At 36.0% G+C, this 16,453-nt stretch overlaps 1 protein-coding gene across 3 annotated transcripts in view; it reads left to right on the top strand.

Moving 5' to 3' along the window:
• LOC120481066 (protein NLRC3) overlaps window positions 1-16,453 on the top strand; it is a 71,467-nt gene that overhangs the window by 10,064 nt on the left and 44,950 nt on the right. For all 3 annotated transcript variants that reach the window (XM_089130774.1, XM_089130775.1, XM_089130776.1), the window contains exon 8: window positions 5,623-5,796. In XM_089130774.1, the coding sequence (XP_088986900.1) occupies window positions 5,623-5,796 (174 nt within the window). The remainder of the gene's footprint in view (window positions 1-5,622; window positions 5,797-16,453) is intronic.

Below are 16,453 nucleotides of genomic sequence, written 5' to 3'. Positions count from 1 at the left end.
AGCCTTTTTTCTATTGGCTCCCTCAATCCCTCAACTTTTCTATAGATATAACTGTCAGGCCCACTGGAGCCTCATCAATAGAGACGCATGCGCTGAACACCTCTGGAGTAAACTGACCCTGGATCAGAACCGGCTCCGGAGCTGCTATGGCTACTTATGAGAGAGATAGCTATGGGAGAGATAGATCATGAATTTAATGACTTTTATAGGCAATTTGATACACACGATTTTAATGAAATTAGTAGGGATTTTTATTTTAGTTTGAAAACAGAGGAATATCTGCACATTGATAAAGCCTCTGTTTTACAAACCACCCAAAAAAATAAAATCCCTGGGCTTGATAAAGTCAGTGGGAGAGTTTTGAGGAGCTGTGCTGATCAGCTCTGCAGAGTTGGGTAGATTATCCAAAAACTGTACTAAGTAAAAGTACAAGTACTATAGAAATATTTTACTCAAAGTAAAAGTAATAATCTTAAAAGTTACTTCAGTAAGAGTAAAAAAGTATCTAATGAAAAAATTACTCAAGTAGTTAGTTACTTTGGATCACATAGGCCTATATACTGTGCGTTCGGTTCGTCAATCAACTCACAACACACACTCTGCCTTTCAAAAGTTTTTTAATAGAATTCTCTTCTGCTCACCAATGCTGTATTTATTTGATTAAAAATACAAAAAAACAATAATGTTATTAAAACTTATGACAATTTAAATAACTGTTTCCTATTTTCATATATTTAAAAATATAATCTGAATTTCAGCATCATCACTCCAGTCTTCAGTGTCACATGATCCTTCAGAAATCATTATTTAATTTTTAATTATATTTTGATGCTCAAAAATATTCATTATTATTATCAATGTTGAAAACAGTCGTGTACAATTGTTTTTCAGGATTCTTTGATGAAGTTACACTTTACTATAAATTCACATAGAAAAGAGCTGTTTTACATTGGAATAATATTTTACAATATTACTGTTTTTTTTATCAAATAACTGCAGCAAAAGAGACTTCTTATAAAAACCTTAAACATATTCCGACCCCAAACTTTTGACTGTAGTGTATATGCATGTATTGCTGTGGAATCATCATTGGTCTCCACAACTGCATAATTACACCAGCAGTTTTCTGTAATATGATGGTACAGATAAAACACCTCAGACTTATGATACATAAATCCATGAAGTACAGCATATGCCAATCTAACTGGCCATAAGAAATACTTCAGCTAGAGCTATGACGATGCACCTATCTCTTGATTCGATATTATCATGATATTTGTGTGCCGATACGATATATATTGCGATTTTTAAGAATTGCGATTGTTTCTATCAAAATCTGACTTACTCTATTTTGATCACTAGACATCAGTGTTTAGATTTGAGCTTTAAACTTTTATCCCATTACTTCCATGATAATTTGAACTATTGCATCACAGAAATATTGATACTATTATGAGGTTTAAAAGACCTTTTGTGAAGCTGTTTCATGACAACTCTCTTTGGGTCAGCGGCAGCGCCAACACAGATTTAAAATGTTGCGATATGAGTTGGTCAAAGGTTTAATAAACAGAGGAACTGGAAGAAGATCGTGTGTGTGTTTGAATGGAGATCACAGTATTTTAAAGATGAATCGTGCAGCTCTACTGTCTTATCTCTTATATTACGACTCTCATAGGTAACGACACGTTTCATCCTCTGTTGGAGCAAGAGTGGCGAACTTCTGTCAACCTTGTCTATAAGCAACGACAAAAATAAAGCCATTTAATTTGAATCAATATCAATTCTGGAATAAAAAAAATTATATATTTTAAAACTGTGAACCAGAAAATTGCGATTGTTATGGGGATCGATTTTTTTTTTTCTTTTTTTTTTCCTCCCAGTCCTAACACACACACACGTTCTTTAAAATGTTTACAAATACACACACACACTGTTGGGTTTCCATGTTTTATGGAGATTGTTCTGCCCTTTATCTCAAACGCCTTGCTTGAGTATGCAGTCAGATAACGCCTCCCAAAGACAACAGACACAGGGATCGTTTCCAAGGTTTACTGTTGCCCAAGGAATAACGTAAAACTTTAAAAATACAGAATCCTAAATGTACAGTACAGAGTAAATTACATGTTTTGCATTAACACTACAAAGGCTTTACATTGCATATAGTAGTTAGCAACTATAACAGAAATAGATTGTGCATTTACAAAACAAAGGAAAATTAAATTGACGATATAAACTTATGGATATAAGATATAGCAATTAAATATGCATAGGAATTATAATGTAGCAACATCTACATACCGAAAGTGCCTTTAAAACAACTTAAATGACGGAGCAGAAGTAGCTATGACCGCATGCTCTTCTTTGCTGCTGGGCTCACATTAATGATGTCATCAAATAAAGACTTAAACAATATCATATACAATAATACCCAGCTCTGAACAGAAGGGGTAACTTTACGACAACTTTTAAATCAAATAAATGCAGAATGTTCATATAGAACAGCACAGAGATTTTCCATAGAAATAATTGATGTAATTTAACAACTTGAACCAATGAGTGTTATTTATAGTTAAAGTGTTGTGTTTATCTCTGGATATAGGCAAATGCCTCGTTTCCACTGAGGGGTACGGTACAGTACAGTACAGTACGGGTCGGGTCGGGTACACCATGATCAGGCTTGCGTTTCCACCGCCAACAGTACCCTTACTTGATAGGCGTGGTATGCTGGAAAGAAGCGATCGACGTCATTTTCGCGCGAAGAAAGCGACATAGTAAACAACAATGGATGACAGACAGCAGATCTTGTTCTTGTTTCTCGGCATGTTTGTCACTAGAAACAAGCGCTGGCATTAGGCGTTTCCAAGAAGCCAACGCAAAGTCCGACTCAGGAGAATGACTCCCGAGGACGCGAGTCCAGTAATTCTGCTAATGGAACAGCGCGTTCTTGAACGCGGCACTCTGCTCGCTCTGGCTATGCAACTCCGGTTATCTCTGTATGTTCATTTTAGGCAACAATAAAACGAAATATGTTATAAAACACCACTCTGCTCTGCACTCTGCTTTCGATTTCATTTCAATACATTTTAAACATTCTAAAGCACACAAATGTGCAACGCATAGCCTTGATTATATTCACTGCATTTAACGTTATTTATAACAAAACTAAATATAAAACAACCCTGCCTCTTTTCGTTTAAATTTAAAAATATTAAACATATTCCAGGCAATATGTAGCCTAATGTATTGCATAGGCTATCGCATTGGTACAAATGTTGCAATAAACAACAGATGATCTTGTAATAAAATAAAAAATGACAACTCTTTTTCTCAAAATCTCTTTTTGTTGAATTTCAGTTTTATCAATAATAGCCATTATAAAAGTATAAGTAAAAAGTACAAAGATATACAGTAAAGCTTAAATGTAACATCAATAAACAATTCAGTCAGTCAAATATACTTAGCGCTCAAAGATATGAAACTTCACGTAGCCTTTTGCCAAAACTATTGGCCAGGGAACGAATTATAGATTCACGAGACCAAAGATCACCTGTTAGGTTTATACAAGACGAACTATATCTCATCTTTAACCACTACAGAGACATCCGAGTCAGCGGCAAACATCAGGACGACTAGCCGAGGGAAGGCTGTTCCAGGCGGGGGACACGAGCGCGAGCGTCCGATGATCGCTTCGAATGGATCTCAGTCAAATTATCATAAATCTATAAATAAACCACAGATTTGAGCTTTAAAAAACTACTTTCTCGCCTGAAAAACTCTTACAACTACATTTCGTGACACAATAACAGTAGAATTATATTTCAACTGTATGCTTCTAATGCCCTTGTAGCACGCTCGAGTGACGATACTCTGTCCACCAATCACCGTTCTGCAGTGAGTCTAGCTCCACCTTTTAGTACCCTTTCACTGCGCTAGGTACCCCTACGGAAGGGTACCCAAAAGTGGTACGGTACGGTTCGGCTTTTTGGTACCATTCACAACTTTTGACAGTGGAAACGCAAATAATTGTGTACCGAACCGAACTGTACCGTACCGTACCACTCAGTGGAGACGAGCCATTAATGTGTGTCCTGTGTTGTTTTTGGCAGCCCTTTTAGTTTTAGTCTTAGTCTTAGTCTTTTGGACAAAAATGCTTTTAAGTTTTAGTCACATTTTAGTCACTTATAAACTTAATAGTTTTAGTCAAGTTTTAGTCGACGAAAACGCAAAAGGTTTTAGTCGACGAAAACACCAAAAGGTTTTAGTCAAGTTTAATCAATTTTAGTAAAAAAAAAGTAGTCTTTAACAAATTAATTTAGTTTAAAAAGTAGTGGAAATGGGCTTAGGTTTGACAGATTTAGCAAGTGTTGCAATTCATAAAACAAGCTAACCTTAAAACCTTTGTATAATAAACTAGACTTTCTCATTGATGGAGATGCAGTGCTGTCATTGCCAAGCTGTACTTCATTGTCACATTGGGCAGAAACCTTTTATCCCCATATTTCAAGTTATAGTTTTACCCCTGAATATTAAAAGTAATAAAGGAATAAAGGAATGGTTTAAAGTTTAAACAGCAAAAACGTTGAGCTACTAGAACATTGTACACAGATAAAGTGGTAACAGTGGAATCACTGCTTTACTCCAAAAAAAGCCAAGAATAAAAATATTCTTACTTTAGCAATTTCTCAAATAAAGCCACAATTGCCAAAGTGCAATGAACAACGTAGTATGCAACAATGAGATGCATATTATTTGTAAAAACAAACATTATGTATACAACCCAGTCTATCTTTAACTTGTGCAAAGTGCAGAGTTGCAAACTGCAAAGTTGCAAACATTATGAAACAAAATAATAAAATAAATATCTAATACTGAGGTGCATTGAACAAAGAATGCATACTTGAATATAAAGTATGAAACAAACATGACACTTGGAGTGTGTTGAACATAAAAATGAATAAGACAATCCCTGAATAAACACTGTATTTGGTCTTGGTTAGTTCGGTATTTTACACTTAAAGCCCTGTTTTAAGATCGTTTCTAATGAAATAGAACGGTTAAGATTGAAATTTGGACAAATGCTGTTAGCACCCACACAATCATTCATAAAACACATTAAACATTAGTTTACAAAGACGTCAAACTCACCGAGTGGTCAGGGATGTTCACTGATATGCTCACACAAACATTGCTGAAAAATATGCTTTCCAACAGGATTTATCCTAGTTTTTGTCCGACTCTATTGACTTGACTTGGTACAAAAACTACCATTAAACCCTGTGTTGTTGATGTTGTGTGGAATCTGGTGCGCGCGCGGCGGCCGATGCTGGGCGCACGCGATAGGAAACAGCAGCATTGCTGATTCTTATTTTTAGCTCCATACAGACCGATTTCACGCAAAACAGGCATAAATTAAATGCATTGTGAACGTCAGACTTCTAATCATTTTCGTTCCGTCTCGTCAACGAAAACTCGAAAACGTCTCGTCATGTTTTAGTCACCTCAGAGCTATTTTTAGCTAGTCATCGTCGCGTTATCGTCATAAGAAAACGGTGCGTTAACGAAATAATTTCGTTATCGTCATCACTGACGAAAACATCACTGGTGTGTCATTGTTCTCTACAGGTTGATTGATTGTGGAGTCACAGATGAAGGTTGTGTTGCTCTGGCTTCAGCTCTGAGATCAAACCCCTCACACCTGAGAGAACTGAATCTGACTGATAATAAACTAGGAGACTCAGGAGTGAAGCAGCTTTCTGATCTACTGGCGAATCCTCACTGTAAACTGGAGTCACTGGGGTAAGATCATCTCTACCATAAAGACTGAGTGAATAAGGATTAATATGTAGATAGTGTATAGGATATATATTTGGCGTAAGCCCCATCCGGTGGTTCAGCGACAGATTCCTGCTTGAACCGTCAGATCCTGCCGGCGGTAGAAGACAGTGGTGAGGAGTCTCCCTGAAGAGGAACATTTACATCTCACTATATTATTATCCCACAAAACACAGTAAAACCAACAGTTAGACATGTGCCGGTATTCGGTAATGCGATAAATCGTGGTAATGAATATGCACGATATTGTTATCGCGGGCTCTTCAAAATACCGTGAAAAATAATAGATTCGAATTTAGACTTTTAGAGCGCGCATTAGCTGCTTATTTTCATTCAACCGCTCAAACACTGCGTGCTGCGCAGAACACGCGCACACTCTGATGTAAACAATCCCCACATGTATAAGCAATGTGTGCATGCGACAGTGCGCACTAGTCTAATGTAAACAATCCTCACATGGAGTAGAAGCATGGCGGAACGCTCCCGACGATTTATCCCCGCATGGCTGCCAACTCTCAGACATTCAGCTTGAGACTCAAGCTTGAGACTTTCAGACAGGACGCGGAATACGCGCGCGACGCGCAGGGGTGTTTTGTTGCTGCGTCGACCTGCATCGACCACGCCGGTGTTAAAGTTCAAATGAGTTAAACTTTTTATTTGTAAAATGGCAAATCGCGTTGTATCTGAAGGGCAACGTTGAACCAAGCGGAAAGCGTCGCGCATTCCGCGTCCTATCTGAAAGGCGCTTAACGCATTTGACACTTTTCACACGCTCTCCCACAGAGAAAAATCACAGAGCAAAGAGGACACTGACACCGACAGACTAGACAGAGCAGGTTACTTTTGATATGAAAGTTGTTATTGATAAATTGAAGTTGATAAATCAGCTCTTAGGTTCTGATCACAGATCGTTGCTCCTAAGTAAACCGATCATCATATTACTTTCGTTTTTATTTAAAGATACAGTACAACTTACCGAAAGGTATATTTACTTGTACATAATAACGATCAATCAGTGTTTTCAAACACGGAAAGAGGTCAGTAACACTGCAGGAGAACAGTTGTGTCACAAAACGTTACATTTACCTCAGGAAAGCCATTTAATGACCAGCACATTAGCTGACTAGGAAAAAAATAGCAAGGAGTATTTTGCTAAATATTATATTTCATTTCTCACTGTATGTTTACAGCATTATGTGAGTTTTTTTTTTCTTGAGAAACATTAACAGACTGGGGCATACCTAATATTTATCCAAATGAGTCTATTGAATTAAGACTGAAATCAAATCCAATAATTTAATTGAATAATACAAACAGTAACCTACCAGTCATTGTAACATGTTGTCACTAAACTTTAAACAATTTGGTTTAGTTACCATATGTTTTGAAAATCACAATTACACATTGTGATACAAGTTGAGGTTTTTTTAGAGACCCACAATGCATCTGTTTTTCTTGAGCATTAAAATATAATTTCATTAAAATATCGTGATAATACCGTATACCGTGATAAAAGCTCAATCAATTAACCGCAGCATGACAATTTGATACCGGCACATGCCTACCAACAGTTAAATAAACCGGACGAACTACAAACCAGACAACAGATGCAGGATACAGTGAAGAGGTTTTTTACAGCACAAATGTTTGGTGTAAATCAACTTGCCTTGTAATGCTTGAGCAAACAGACCCTTGCAAAAGCGTGAGCATTTCCTCAAAATGTGTGTGTGCAGCTGAAAAGAGGGAAGTGGTGTGTGTTTCACCTGAACCAGGACTGACACCATATCAGATTTATCACTACATGAATATCATGGCCAAAATAACACACAATATCAATATATCACCATAACTATAGAAATCTTAAAAAATAATAATAATGCTATCAGTCAAATTCATCTTTACTTTGTTTATTTTGTGTTATTTTTGAAAAAAGAAGAATCACTCTGTAAGGCCTACAAAATTGATCCAAAGACGGCGTTCGACTGGAGGCGAAGGTTTCACGCGTGTTTCGTCTTTCCCATGGCAAAGTGATTTTTAACCTGTTAACTGTCACCCCCCCTTTTTTGAATAGGCATGAAAATGCACATTTCGAACTTAAATGGTTGTAATTCAAGAATACTTTGGAATATAGACATATGATTGGTCTTGTTTTAAAGAAGACATTTGGCAGATTTTTGTAGAAGTGAAATAAATTAAGAAAGTGAAACAGAAAAAAAGTTATAGAAGTTTGAGTTTATGATAATGTACAATGTAAAAATATTAATTATTCATATTTTACATAAAATATATATTTTCAAAACCTGGGCTACTCTAAAATGGCAGAAAGATCAAAGCCAAAAATCTGAACAAGTTGTGTTTCAAATTTTAGGTTGATATCTCAAAAAATGAGCTTTCAGTAAGATTTTGTTTGAGCGCAGTACCAAACTTTTTCACTAGGGCACAATCAGACTCCATTACTGCCCATATAAGGGCGCCTGCATTTCCATTCGTGTTTTGAGTGATATGAACCATTATTTTCACGATTTTCATACAATTTCTGAAGTAGAGATCCTATTCAGAAGTAGCATGGGAAGTTTGGCAGATTTTGATATGAATTGAACCTCTAAGAAACACATACAAAGAACACGCATGTAAGTCATAGCTAGCTGCCACATCACAAATGGTGAATTTATTATTTTTTCTTGATATTTCAAACTTTTCAGACCTTTTTTTTCCAAAATAATTGAATGGATTCTATCTTTTGAACTTTTGGCATGAAAAAAAACTGAGGTATCTACCATTTTTTCATGATTTTTCATGTTTACTGCTATTTTAAAATAAAGGTCTGAACATGCCTTATGAGTATGAAAATATTCTTGTTTTATATTGATAAATTATGGCTCCTCTGTAATATATTTTGAAAATCAGTCACCAAATATGGAAACTAGAGATTGTAAGCTTTCAAATGATATATAGTTTGTCAATATTATTTAAGGTATTTACTAAGATATTATTGTTTTAAAAATATAGTGGCAAACGTCCCACCTGTGGGACGGTGACAGTTAAGTGGTTTTAATTACACCACGTTCCAAATTATTATGCAAATGATATTTTACACTGATTTTCCTAAATAGTCAATGCAAATGACAGTCAGTATAATTTTCCAGTCACCAACCATTAGGGTATAAGTTGAATTTCATAGAACAAAACACCCAATGAAAACGGTATTTTTTGAAAAAATAAAAAACTCAAAATGCACTGTTCCAAATAATTATGCACAAAAGAGTTTGAAAACATTTTATTGGTTGTAAAGAACTGAAAATTGTAATATGATGAATTTGCAGTATTAGGAGGTCAAATTTACTGAAATCAAAAGCTATTTCAATCAAACTCATCTTAACAGGGCAAGTTACATGTTAACCTAGGACCCGTTCTTTGATATGACCTTCACAATTCCTGTATCCATTGAAGTTGGGAGTTTATGGATATTTCTGCTTAAATCTTGTATGGCCGTTTAATGCCGTTAAATGCAGGATGTCAGAATAGCCTTCCAGATGTCTTTTGCTTGAGGATGCTCCAAAGGTTCTCAATAGGGTCGAGGTCAGTGTGGGGGCCACACCAAGAGTTTATCTCCTTTTTTGCCCATAGCAGCCAATGACACAGAATTAGTTTTTGCAGCATGAGATGGTGCATTGTCATGAATGACAATAACTTTGCTACGGAAGGCATGGTTCTTCTTTTTGTACCATGGAAGAAAGTGAGAAGAAGAAAGTCAGAAACTCTGGATACATTGCCGAGGTCATTTTCACACCTTCAGGGACCCTAAAGTGGCCTACCAGCTCTCTCCCCATGATTCCGGCCCAAAATAGGACTCCGCCGCCTCCTTGCTGACGTTGCAGCCTTATTGGGACATGGTGGCCATCCACCAACCATCCACTACTCCATCCATCTGCGCCATCCAGGGTTGCACGGCACTCATCAGTAAGCAAGACTGTTTGAAAATTAGTCTTCATGTATTTCTGGGCCCACTGCAACCGTTTCGGCTTGTAAGCATTGGTTAGGGGTGGCAGAATAGTAGGTTTATGTACAACTGCAAGCCTTGGAGGATCCTACACCTTGAGGTTTGCGGGACTCCAGAGGCCCCAGCATCTTCAAATACCTGTTTGCTGCTTTGTAATGGCATTATAGCAGTGCTCTCCTAAATCCAATGCATTTGTCTGGCAGTAACCTTCCTCATTATGCCTTTTTCTGTACAAACCCATCTGTACTCTGAATCAGCCACAAATCTCTTCACAATACATTGATCACACTTAAATTTTCGTGAAATATCTAAAGTTTTCATACCTTGTCCAAGGCACTGCACTATTTAACTCTTTTCCGCAACAGAGAGATTCTTTTTCTTTCCCATATTGCTTGAAACCTTTGGCCTGCTTTTTTTTTTTTTTTTTTTTTAAATAAAAAATAAAGCAGTGTCGTTCCCAGAGAGGCAGTTCCCAGAGAGGCAGTGTCGTTCTCGGGAGGCAGTCTAGTTCTTGGGAGGCAGTGTGGTTCTCGGAGGCAGTTTGGTGGTTTTGAGAGGCAGTACAGTTATTGGAGGCAGTGTGGTTATAGGTTTTGGAGGCACTATGGTTCTGAGAGGCAGTCTCCTTGGAGGCACTGTGGTTCCCAGAGGCAGTTTGGTTCTGAGAGGCAGTTGGTTCTGAGAGGCAGTAATATTTGTTGGAGCCAGTGTGGTGGTTTTGAGAGGCAGTACAGTTATTGGAGGCAGTGTGGTTATAGGTTTTGGAGGCACTATGGTTCTGAGAGGCAGTCTCCTTGGAGGCACTGTGGTTCCCAGAGGCAGTTTGGTTCTGAGAGGCAGTTGGTTCTGAGAGGCAGTAATATTTGTTGGAGCCAGTGTGGTGGTTTTGAGAGGCAGTACAGTTATTGGAGGCAGTGTGGTTATAGGTTTTGGAGGCACTATGGTTCTGAGAGGCAGTCTTCTTGGAGGCACTGTGGTTCCCAGCGGCAGTGTGGTTCTCATAGGCACTCTGGTTCTCAGAGGCAGTGTGGTTCTCAGAGGCAGTTGGTTCTGAGAGGCAGTAATATTTCTTGGAGCCAGTGTGGTGGTTTTGAGAGGCAGTATAATTCTAGGAGGCCGTGTATTTCTGAGATTGAGTGCCATTCTCAGAGGCAGTATAGTTCTGAGAGGCTGCAGGAGTCTCAGACACTTTTAAAGCTGGATTCGCCCTGAACAAAGGATCTTCCTCCTCATCGAGAATGACTTCCAAGTCTTTGATATTTTTTTCACCTTGGTGAATTAACCAGCAGCAGACGATAACCAGTGATAAACAGGTTCACGTAAGCAGTGATAAACTGGTTCAAGTAAGCAGTGATAAACTGGTTCAAGTAAGCAGTGATAAACTGGTTCAAGTAAGCAGTAATAAACAGGTAAGCAGTGATAAACGGGTAAGCAGTAATAGTGAGTGTTGCAGATTGTACAAACAAACTGATTGCTATGGCGATTGTCAACATTCTAAATTTGTGATGTCACTCAGTGCTGCATCAGCACATTCTTTACACTTCTAGCTCACCTAGGCCTGTATTTCTCTAATAATCACTCTGATCTCCTTTATTAACTGCCCTCTCTTATTGCCAATCTGATCTACTTTTGAACCAGTATATCAATTATTATATCTATAAATTTTTTTTTTTTTTTTTTTTTTTTATTGCAGGTTTGGCCTGCTTAATAATGTGGAACATCCTTCTTAAGTAGTTTTCCTTTAATTGGGCTCACCTTGCAAACTACTTATCACGGGTGTCTGAGATTTTTTCCCGTGATCCAAAGAACTTGGAGACACAATACTATCCATGAGTTTGATTGAAAAACTAAATATTACATTTTTATGACACTTAATTCCAATTTGCATAATAATTTGGAACGCGGTGTAAATGCATAACATTAATCTTATGTATTAACTCGATTTCATCTGACTCCATAAAATGAAAAGGGTTTAATAATGATTTCTGTACATCATTAAATGTACGTTAATGTTTGACTATTCCTTATAACGTTAATGAAAATAAAGCCAATATCTGTTAGAATAATCAAATATAACAATTTATTATGTCAGGTAAATGAATTATTATGTAGCACACGTGTCAAATAATTGCACTTATTACTAGTATTAACTATAGGCCAGTAGGTTCGACTACGGAGGTGTAATAAAGACAACACTGTTTAACTAATAAAGTAAATCTTTATATTTAAATAAATGATTGGAGTTATTGTTGATATTCAAAAGAAAGAAAAATCAAATTGTTAAATTATTGTCTTGGTTCAGTGTAAACCCAGTTATAAGGATTCACTTCAATTCACAATAAGTGAACACTTGCAGTTGACCCTTTTGTTCTTTCACTTAGTTGAATACTACATAAAATTCAACCTCATAAACATTGATAAATGTTCACAATTGGGAAAAAAATGTACAACTCACTAAATCACATTCAAAAACAAATAAAAGAATGAACTAGAAAAAAAAGTTTGATGACAAACTTTAAGTTGGCTTGAGAAAGCCGGACCAGAGCGTTTGAAGTTTTGAATGAAGTTTTAAAGATAGACTAGAAAGAAAGAAAGAAAGAAAGAAAGAAAGAAAGAAAGAAAGAAAGAAAGAAAGAAAGAAAGAAAGAAAGAAAGAAAGAAAGAAAGAAAGAAAGATGGATAGATTAGTTAGAAAGAAAGATAGATAGATAGATAGATAGATAGATAGATAGATAGATAGATAGATAGATAGATAGATAGATAGATAGATAGATAGATGGATGTTTTTGGCAAGAAGCTAACATGATTAGCATGTAGCTAGCTTGATGCTAATTTGATTAGCATGTAGTTAAGATGATTAGCATGTTGTTAACATGATTAGCATGTAGCTAGCATCATAATAGCATGATTAGCATGTTGCTAGCATCAAGCTAACGTGTTTTTATCAAGAAGCTAGCATGACTAGCATGTAGCTAGCATCATGCTTACATGATTAGCATTTTGCTAGCATCATGCTAGCATGTTTTAGCAAGAAGCTAGAATGATTAGCATGTAGCTAGCATCATGCTAGCATGATTAGCATGTTGCTAGCATCATGTTAGCATGTTTTTAGCAAGAAGCTAGCATGATTAGCATGTAGCTAGCATCATGCTACCATGATTAGCATGTAGCTAGCATCATAATAACATTATTAGCATGTTGTTAGCATCATGCTAACATGTTTTTAGCAAGAAGCTAACATCATTAGCATGTAGCTAGCATCAAGCTAGCGTGATTAGCATGTTTTTAGCAAGAAGCTAGCATGACTAGCATGTAGCTAACATCATAATAGCATGATTAGCATGTTGCTAGCATCATGCTAGCATGTTTTTAGCAAGAAGCTAGCATGATTAGCATGTAGCTAACATCATAATAGCATGATTAGCATGTTGCTAGCATTATGCTAGCATGTTTTTAGCAAGAAGCTAACATGATTAGCATGTAGCTAGCATCAAGTTAGCATGATTAGCATGTTTTTAGCAAGAAGCTAACATGATTAGCATGTAGCTAACATCATAATAGCATGATTAGCATGTTGCTAGCATCATGCTAACATGTTTTTAGGAAGAAGCTAGCATGATTAGCATGTAGCTAGCATCATGCTAGCATGATTAGCATGTTGCTAGCAAGAAGCTAGCATGATTAACATGTAGCTAGCATCATGCTAGCATGATTAGCATGTAGCTAGCATCATAATAACATGATTAGCATGTTGCTAGCATCATGCTAGCATGTTTTTAGCAAGAAGCTAGCAGGATTAGCATGTAGCTAGCATCATAATAACATGATTAGCATGTTGCTAGCATCATGCTAGCATGTTTTTAGCAAGAAGCTAGCATGATTAGCATGTAGCTAGCATCATGCTAGCATGATTAGCATGTAGCTAGCATCATGCTAGCATGTTTTTAGCAAGAAGCTAGCATGATTAACATGTAGCTAGCATCATGCTAGCATGATTAGCATGTAGCTAGCATCATGCTAGCATGATTAGCATGTAGCTAGCATCATGCTAGCATGTTTTTAACAAGAAGCTAACATAATTAGCAGAAAGCTAGCAAGATTAGCATGTTATTAGCATCAAGAAAGAAAGAAAGAACGAAAGAGAAAGAAAGAATTTTTAGAAAGAAAGATGGATAGATTAGTTAGAAAGAAAGATGGATAGATTAGTTAGGTAGAAAGAAAGATGGATAGATTAGGTAGAAAGAAAGATGGATAGATTAGGTAGAAAGAAAGATGGATAGATTTGTTAGAAAGAAAGATGGATAGAATTGTTAGAAAGAAAGATGGATAGATTAGGTAGAAAGAAAGATGGATAGATTAGTTAGAAAGAAAGATGGATAGATTAGTTAGGTAGAAAGAAAGATGGATAGATTAGGTAGAAAGAAAGATGGATAGATTAGGTAGAAAGAAAGATGGATAGATTTGTTAGAAAGAAAGATGGATAGATTAGGTAGAAGGAAAGATGGATAGATTTGTTAGAAAGAAAGATGGATAGATTAGTTAGAAAGAAAGATGGATAGATTAGTTAGAAAGAAAGATGGATAGAATTGTTAGAAAGAAAGATGGATAGATTTGTTAGAAAGAAAGATGGATAGATTAGGTAGAAAGAAAGATGGATAGATTTGTTAGAAAGAAAGATGGATAGATTAGTTAGGTAGAAAGAAAGAACGATAGATTAGTTAGAAAGAAAGAACGATAGATTTGTTAGAAAGAAAGAACGATAGATTAGTTAAAAAGAAAGATGGATAGATTAGTTAGAAAGAAAGATGGATAGATTTGTTAGAAAGAAAGATGGATAGATTAGTTTGAAAGAAAGAAGGAAAGATTAGTTAGAAAGAAAGATGGATAGATTTGTTAGAAAGAAAGATGGATAGATTAGTTTGAAAGAAAGAAGGAAAGATTTGTTAGAAAGAAAGATGGATAGATTAGTTAGAAAGAAAGATGGATAGATTAGTTAGAAAGAAAGATGGATAGATTTGTTAGAAAGAAAGATGGATAGATTAGGTAGAAAGAAAGATGGATAGATTAGTTAGAAAGAAAGATGGATAGATTAGTTAGAAAGAAAGATGGATAGATTTGTTAGAAAGAAAGATGGATAGATTTGTTAGAAAGAAAGATGGATAGATTAGGTAGAAAGAAAGATGGATAGATTAGGTAGAAAGAAAGATGGATAGATTTGCTAGAAAGAAAGATGGATAGATTTGTTAGAAAGAAAGATGGATAGATTAGTTTGAAAGAAAGAAGGAAAGATTAGTTAGAAAGAAAGATGGATAGATTAGTTAGAAAGAAAGATGGATAGATTTGTTAGAAAGAAAGATGGATAGATTTGTTAGAAAGAAAGATGGATAGATTAGGTAGAAAGAAAGATGGATAGATTTGTTAGAAAGAAAGATGGATAGATTTGTTAGAAAGAAAGATGGATAGATTAGGTAGAAAGAAAGATGGATAGATTAGTTAGAAAGAAAGATGGATAGATTTGTTAGAAAGAAAGATGGATAGATTAGTTAGAAAGAAAGATGGATAGATTAGTTAGAAAGAAAGATGGATAGATTTGTTAGAAAGAAAGATGGATAGATTTGTTAGAAAGAAAGATGGATAGATTAGGTAGAAAGAAAGATGGATAGATTTGTTAGAAAGAAAGATGGATAGATTTGTTAGAAAGAAAGATGGATAGATTTGTTAGAAAGAAAGATGGATAGATTAGGTAGAAAGAAAGATGGATAGATTAGTTAGAAAGAAAGATGGATAGATTTGTTAGAAAGAAAGATGGATAGATTAGGTAGAAAGAAAGATGGATAGATTAGTTAGAAAGAAAGATGGATAGATTTGTTAGAAAGAAAGATGGATAGATTTGTTAGAAAGAAAGATGGATAGATTAGGTAGAAAGAAAGATGGATAGATTTGTTAGAAAGAAAGATGGATAGATTTGTTCGAAAGAAAGATGGATAGATTAGTTAGAAAGAAAGATGGATAGATTAGGTAGAAAGAAAGATAGATAGATAGATAGATAGATAGATAGATAGATAGATAGATAGATAGATAGATAGATAGATAGATAGATAGATCATTAGTACATATAGAATGGTAGTTTAATTGAGTCTAGGGCTTCAGGGAATTTAGATTTGAGTTTTTGCTGTACGCTATTGGGCCACCGTAGTCTTGGCTCAATTTGACCATGCTGCAATGAAAGTCAATGGGATTTTTATGATTTTTAATATTAATTTTTAAGAATTCTGAAAGTCGAATCAGTCTAAAAAGATATAGCACACTAAGTCAGAACATTCTGAAGGTCTGACCCGAGTTTGGAGTTTGTAGAGTTAAAGCTCTAGGAGGAGTTAGAGTCAGAAAATTTTGAGTAAGAAGAATAATAATAACTAGAATGTACATTTCCAGAGGAAAATGTGAAGTGGTGCTTGCAGTGGCAAAAAGCTCGCTCGGTTGCTAGGGTGTTCTGGGTGGTTGCTAGGGTGTTGCTAGGTGGTTGCTAGGGTGTTCTGTGTGGTTGCTAGGGTGTTGCTAGGGTGTTCTGGGTGGTTGCTATGGTGTTGCTAGGTGGTTGCTAGGGTGTTCTGAGTGGTTGCT

This window comes from Pimephales promelas, chromosome 5 (assembly GCF_988280905.1).
Source record: "Pimephales promelas chromosome 5, fPimPro1.hap1.1, whole genome shotgun sequence".
Classification (NCBI taxonomy): domain Eukaryota; kingdom Metazoa; phylum Chordata; class Actinopteri; order Cypriniformes; family Leuciscidae; genus Pimephales; species Pimephales promelas.
Note: the sequence above shows the minus strand (reverse complement) of the source record. Positions and strands in the feature narration are given on the sequence as shown.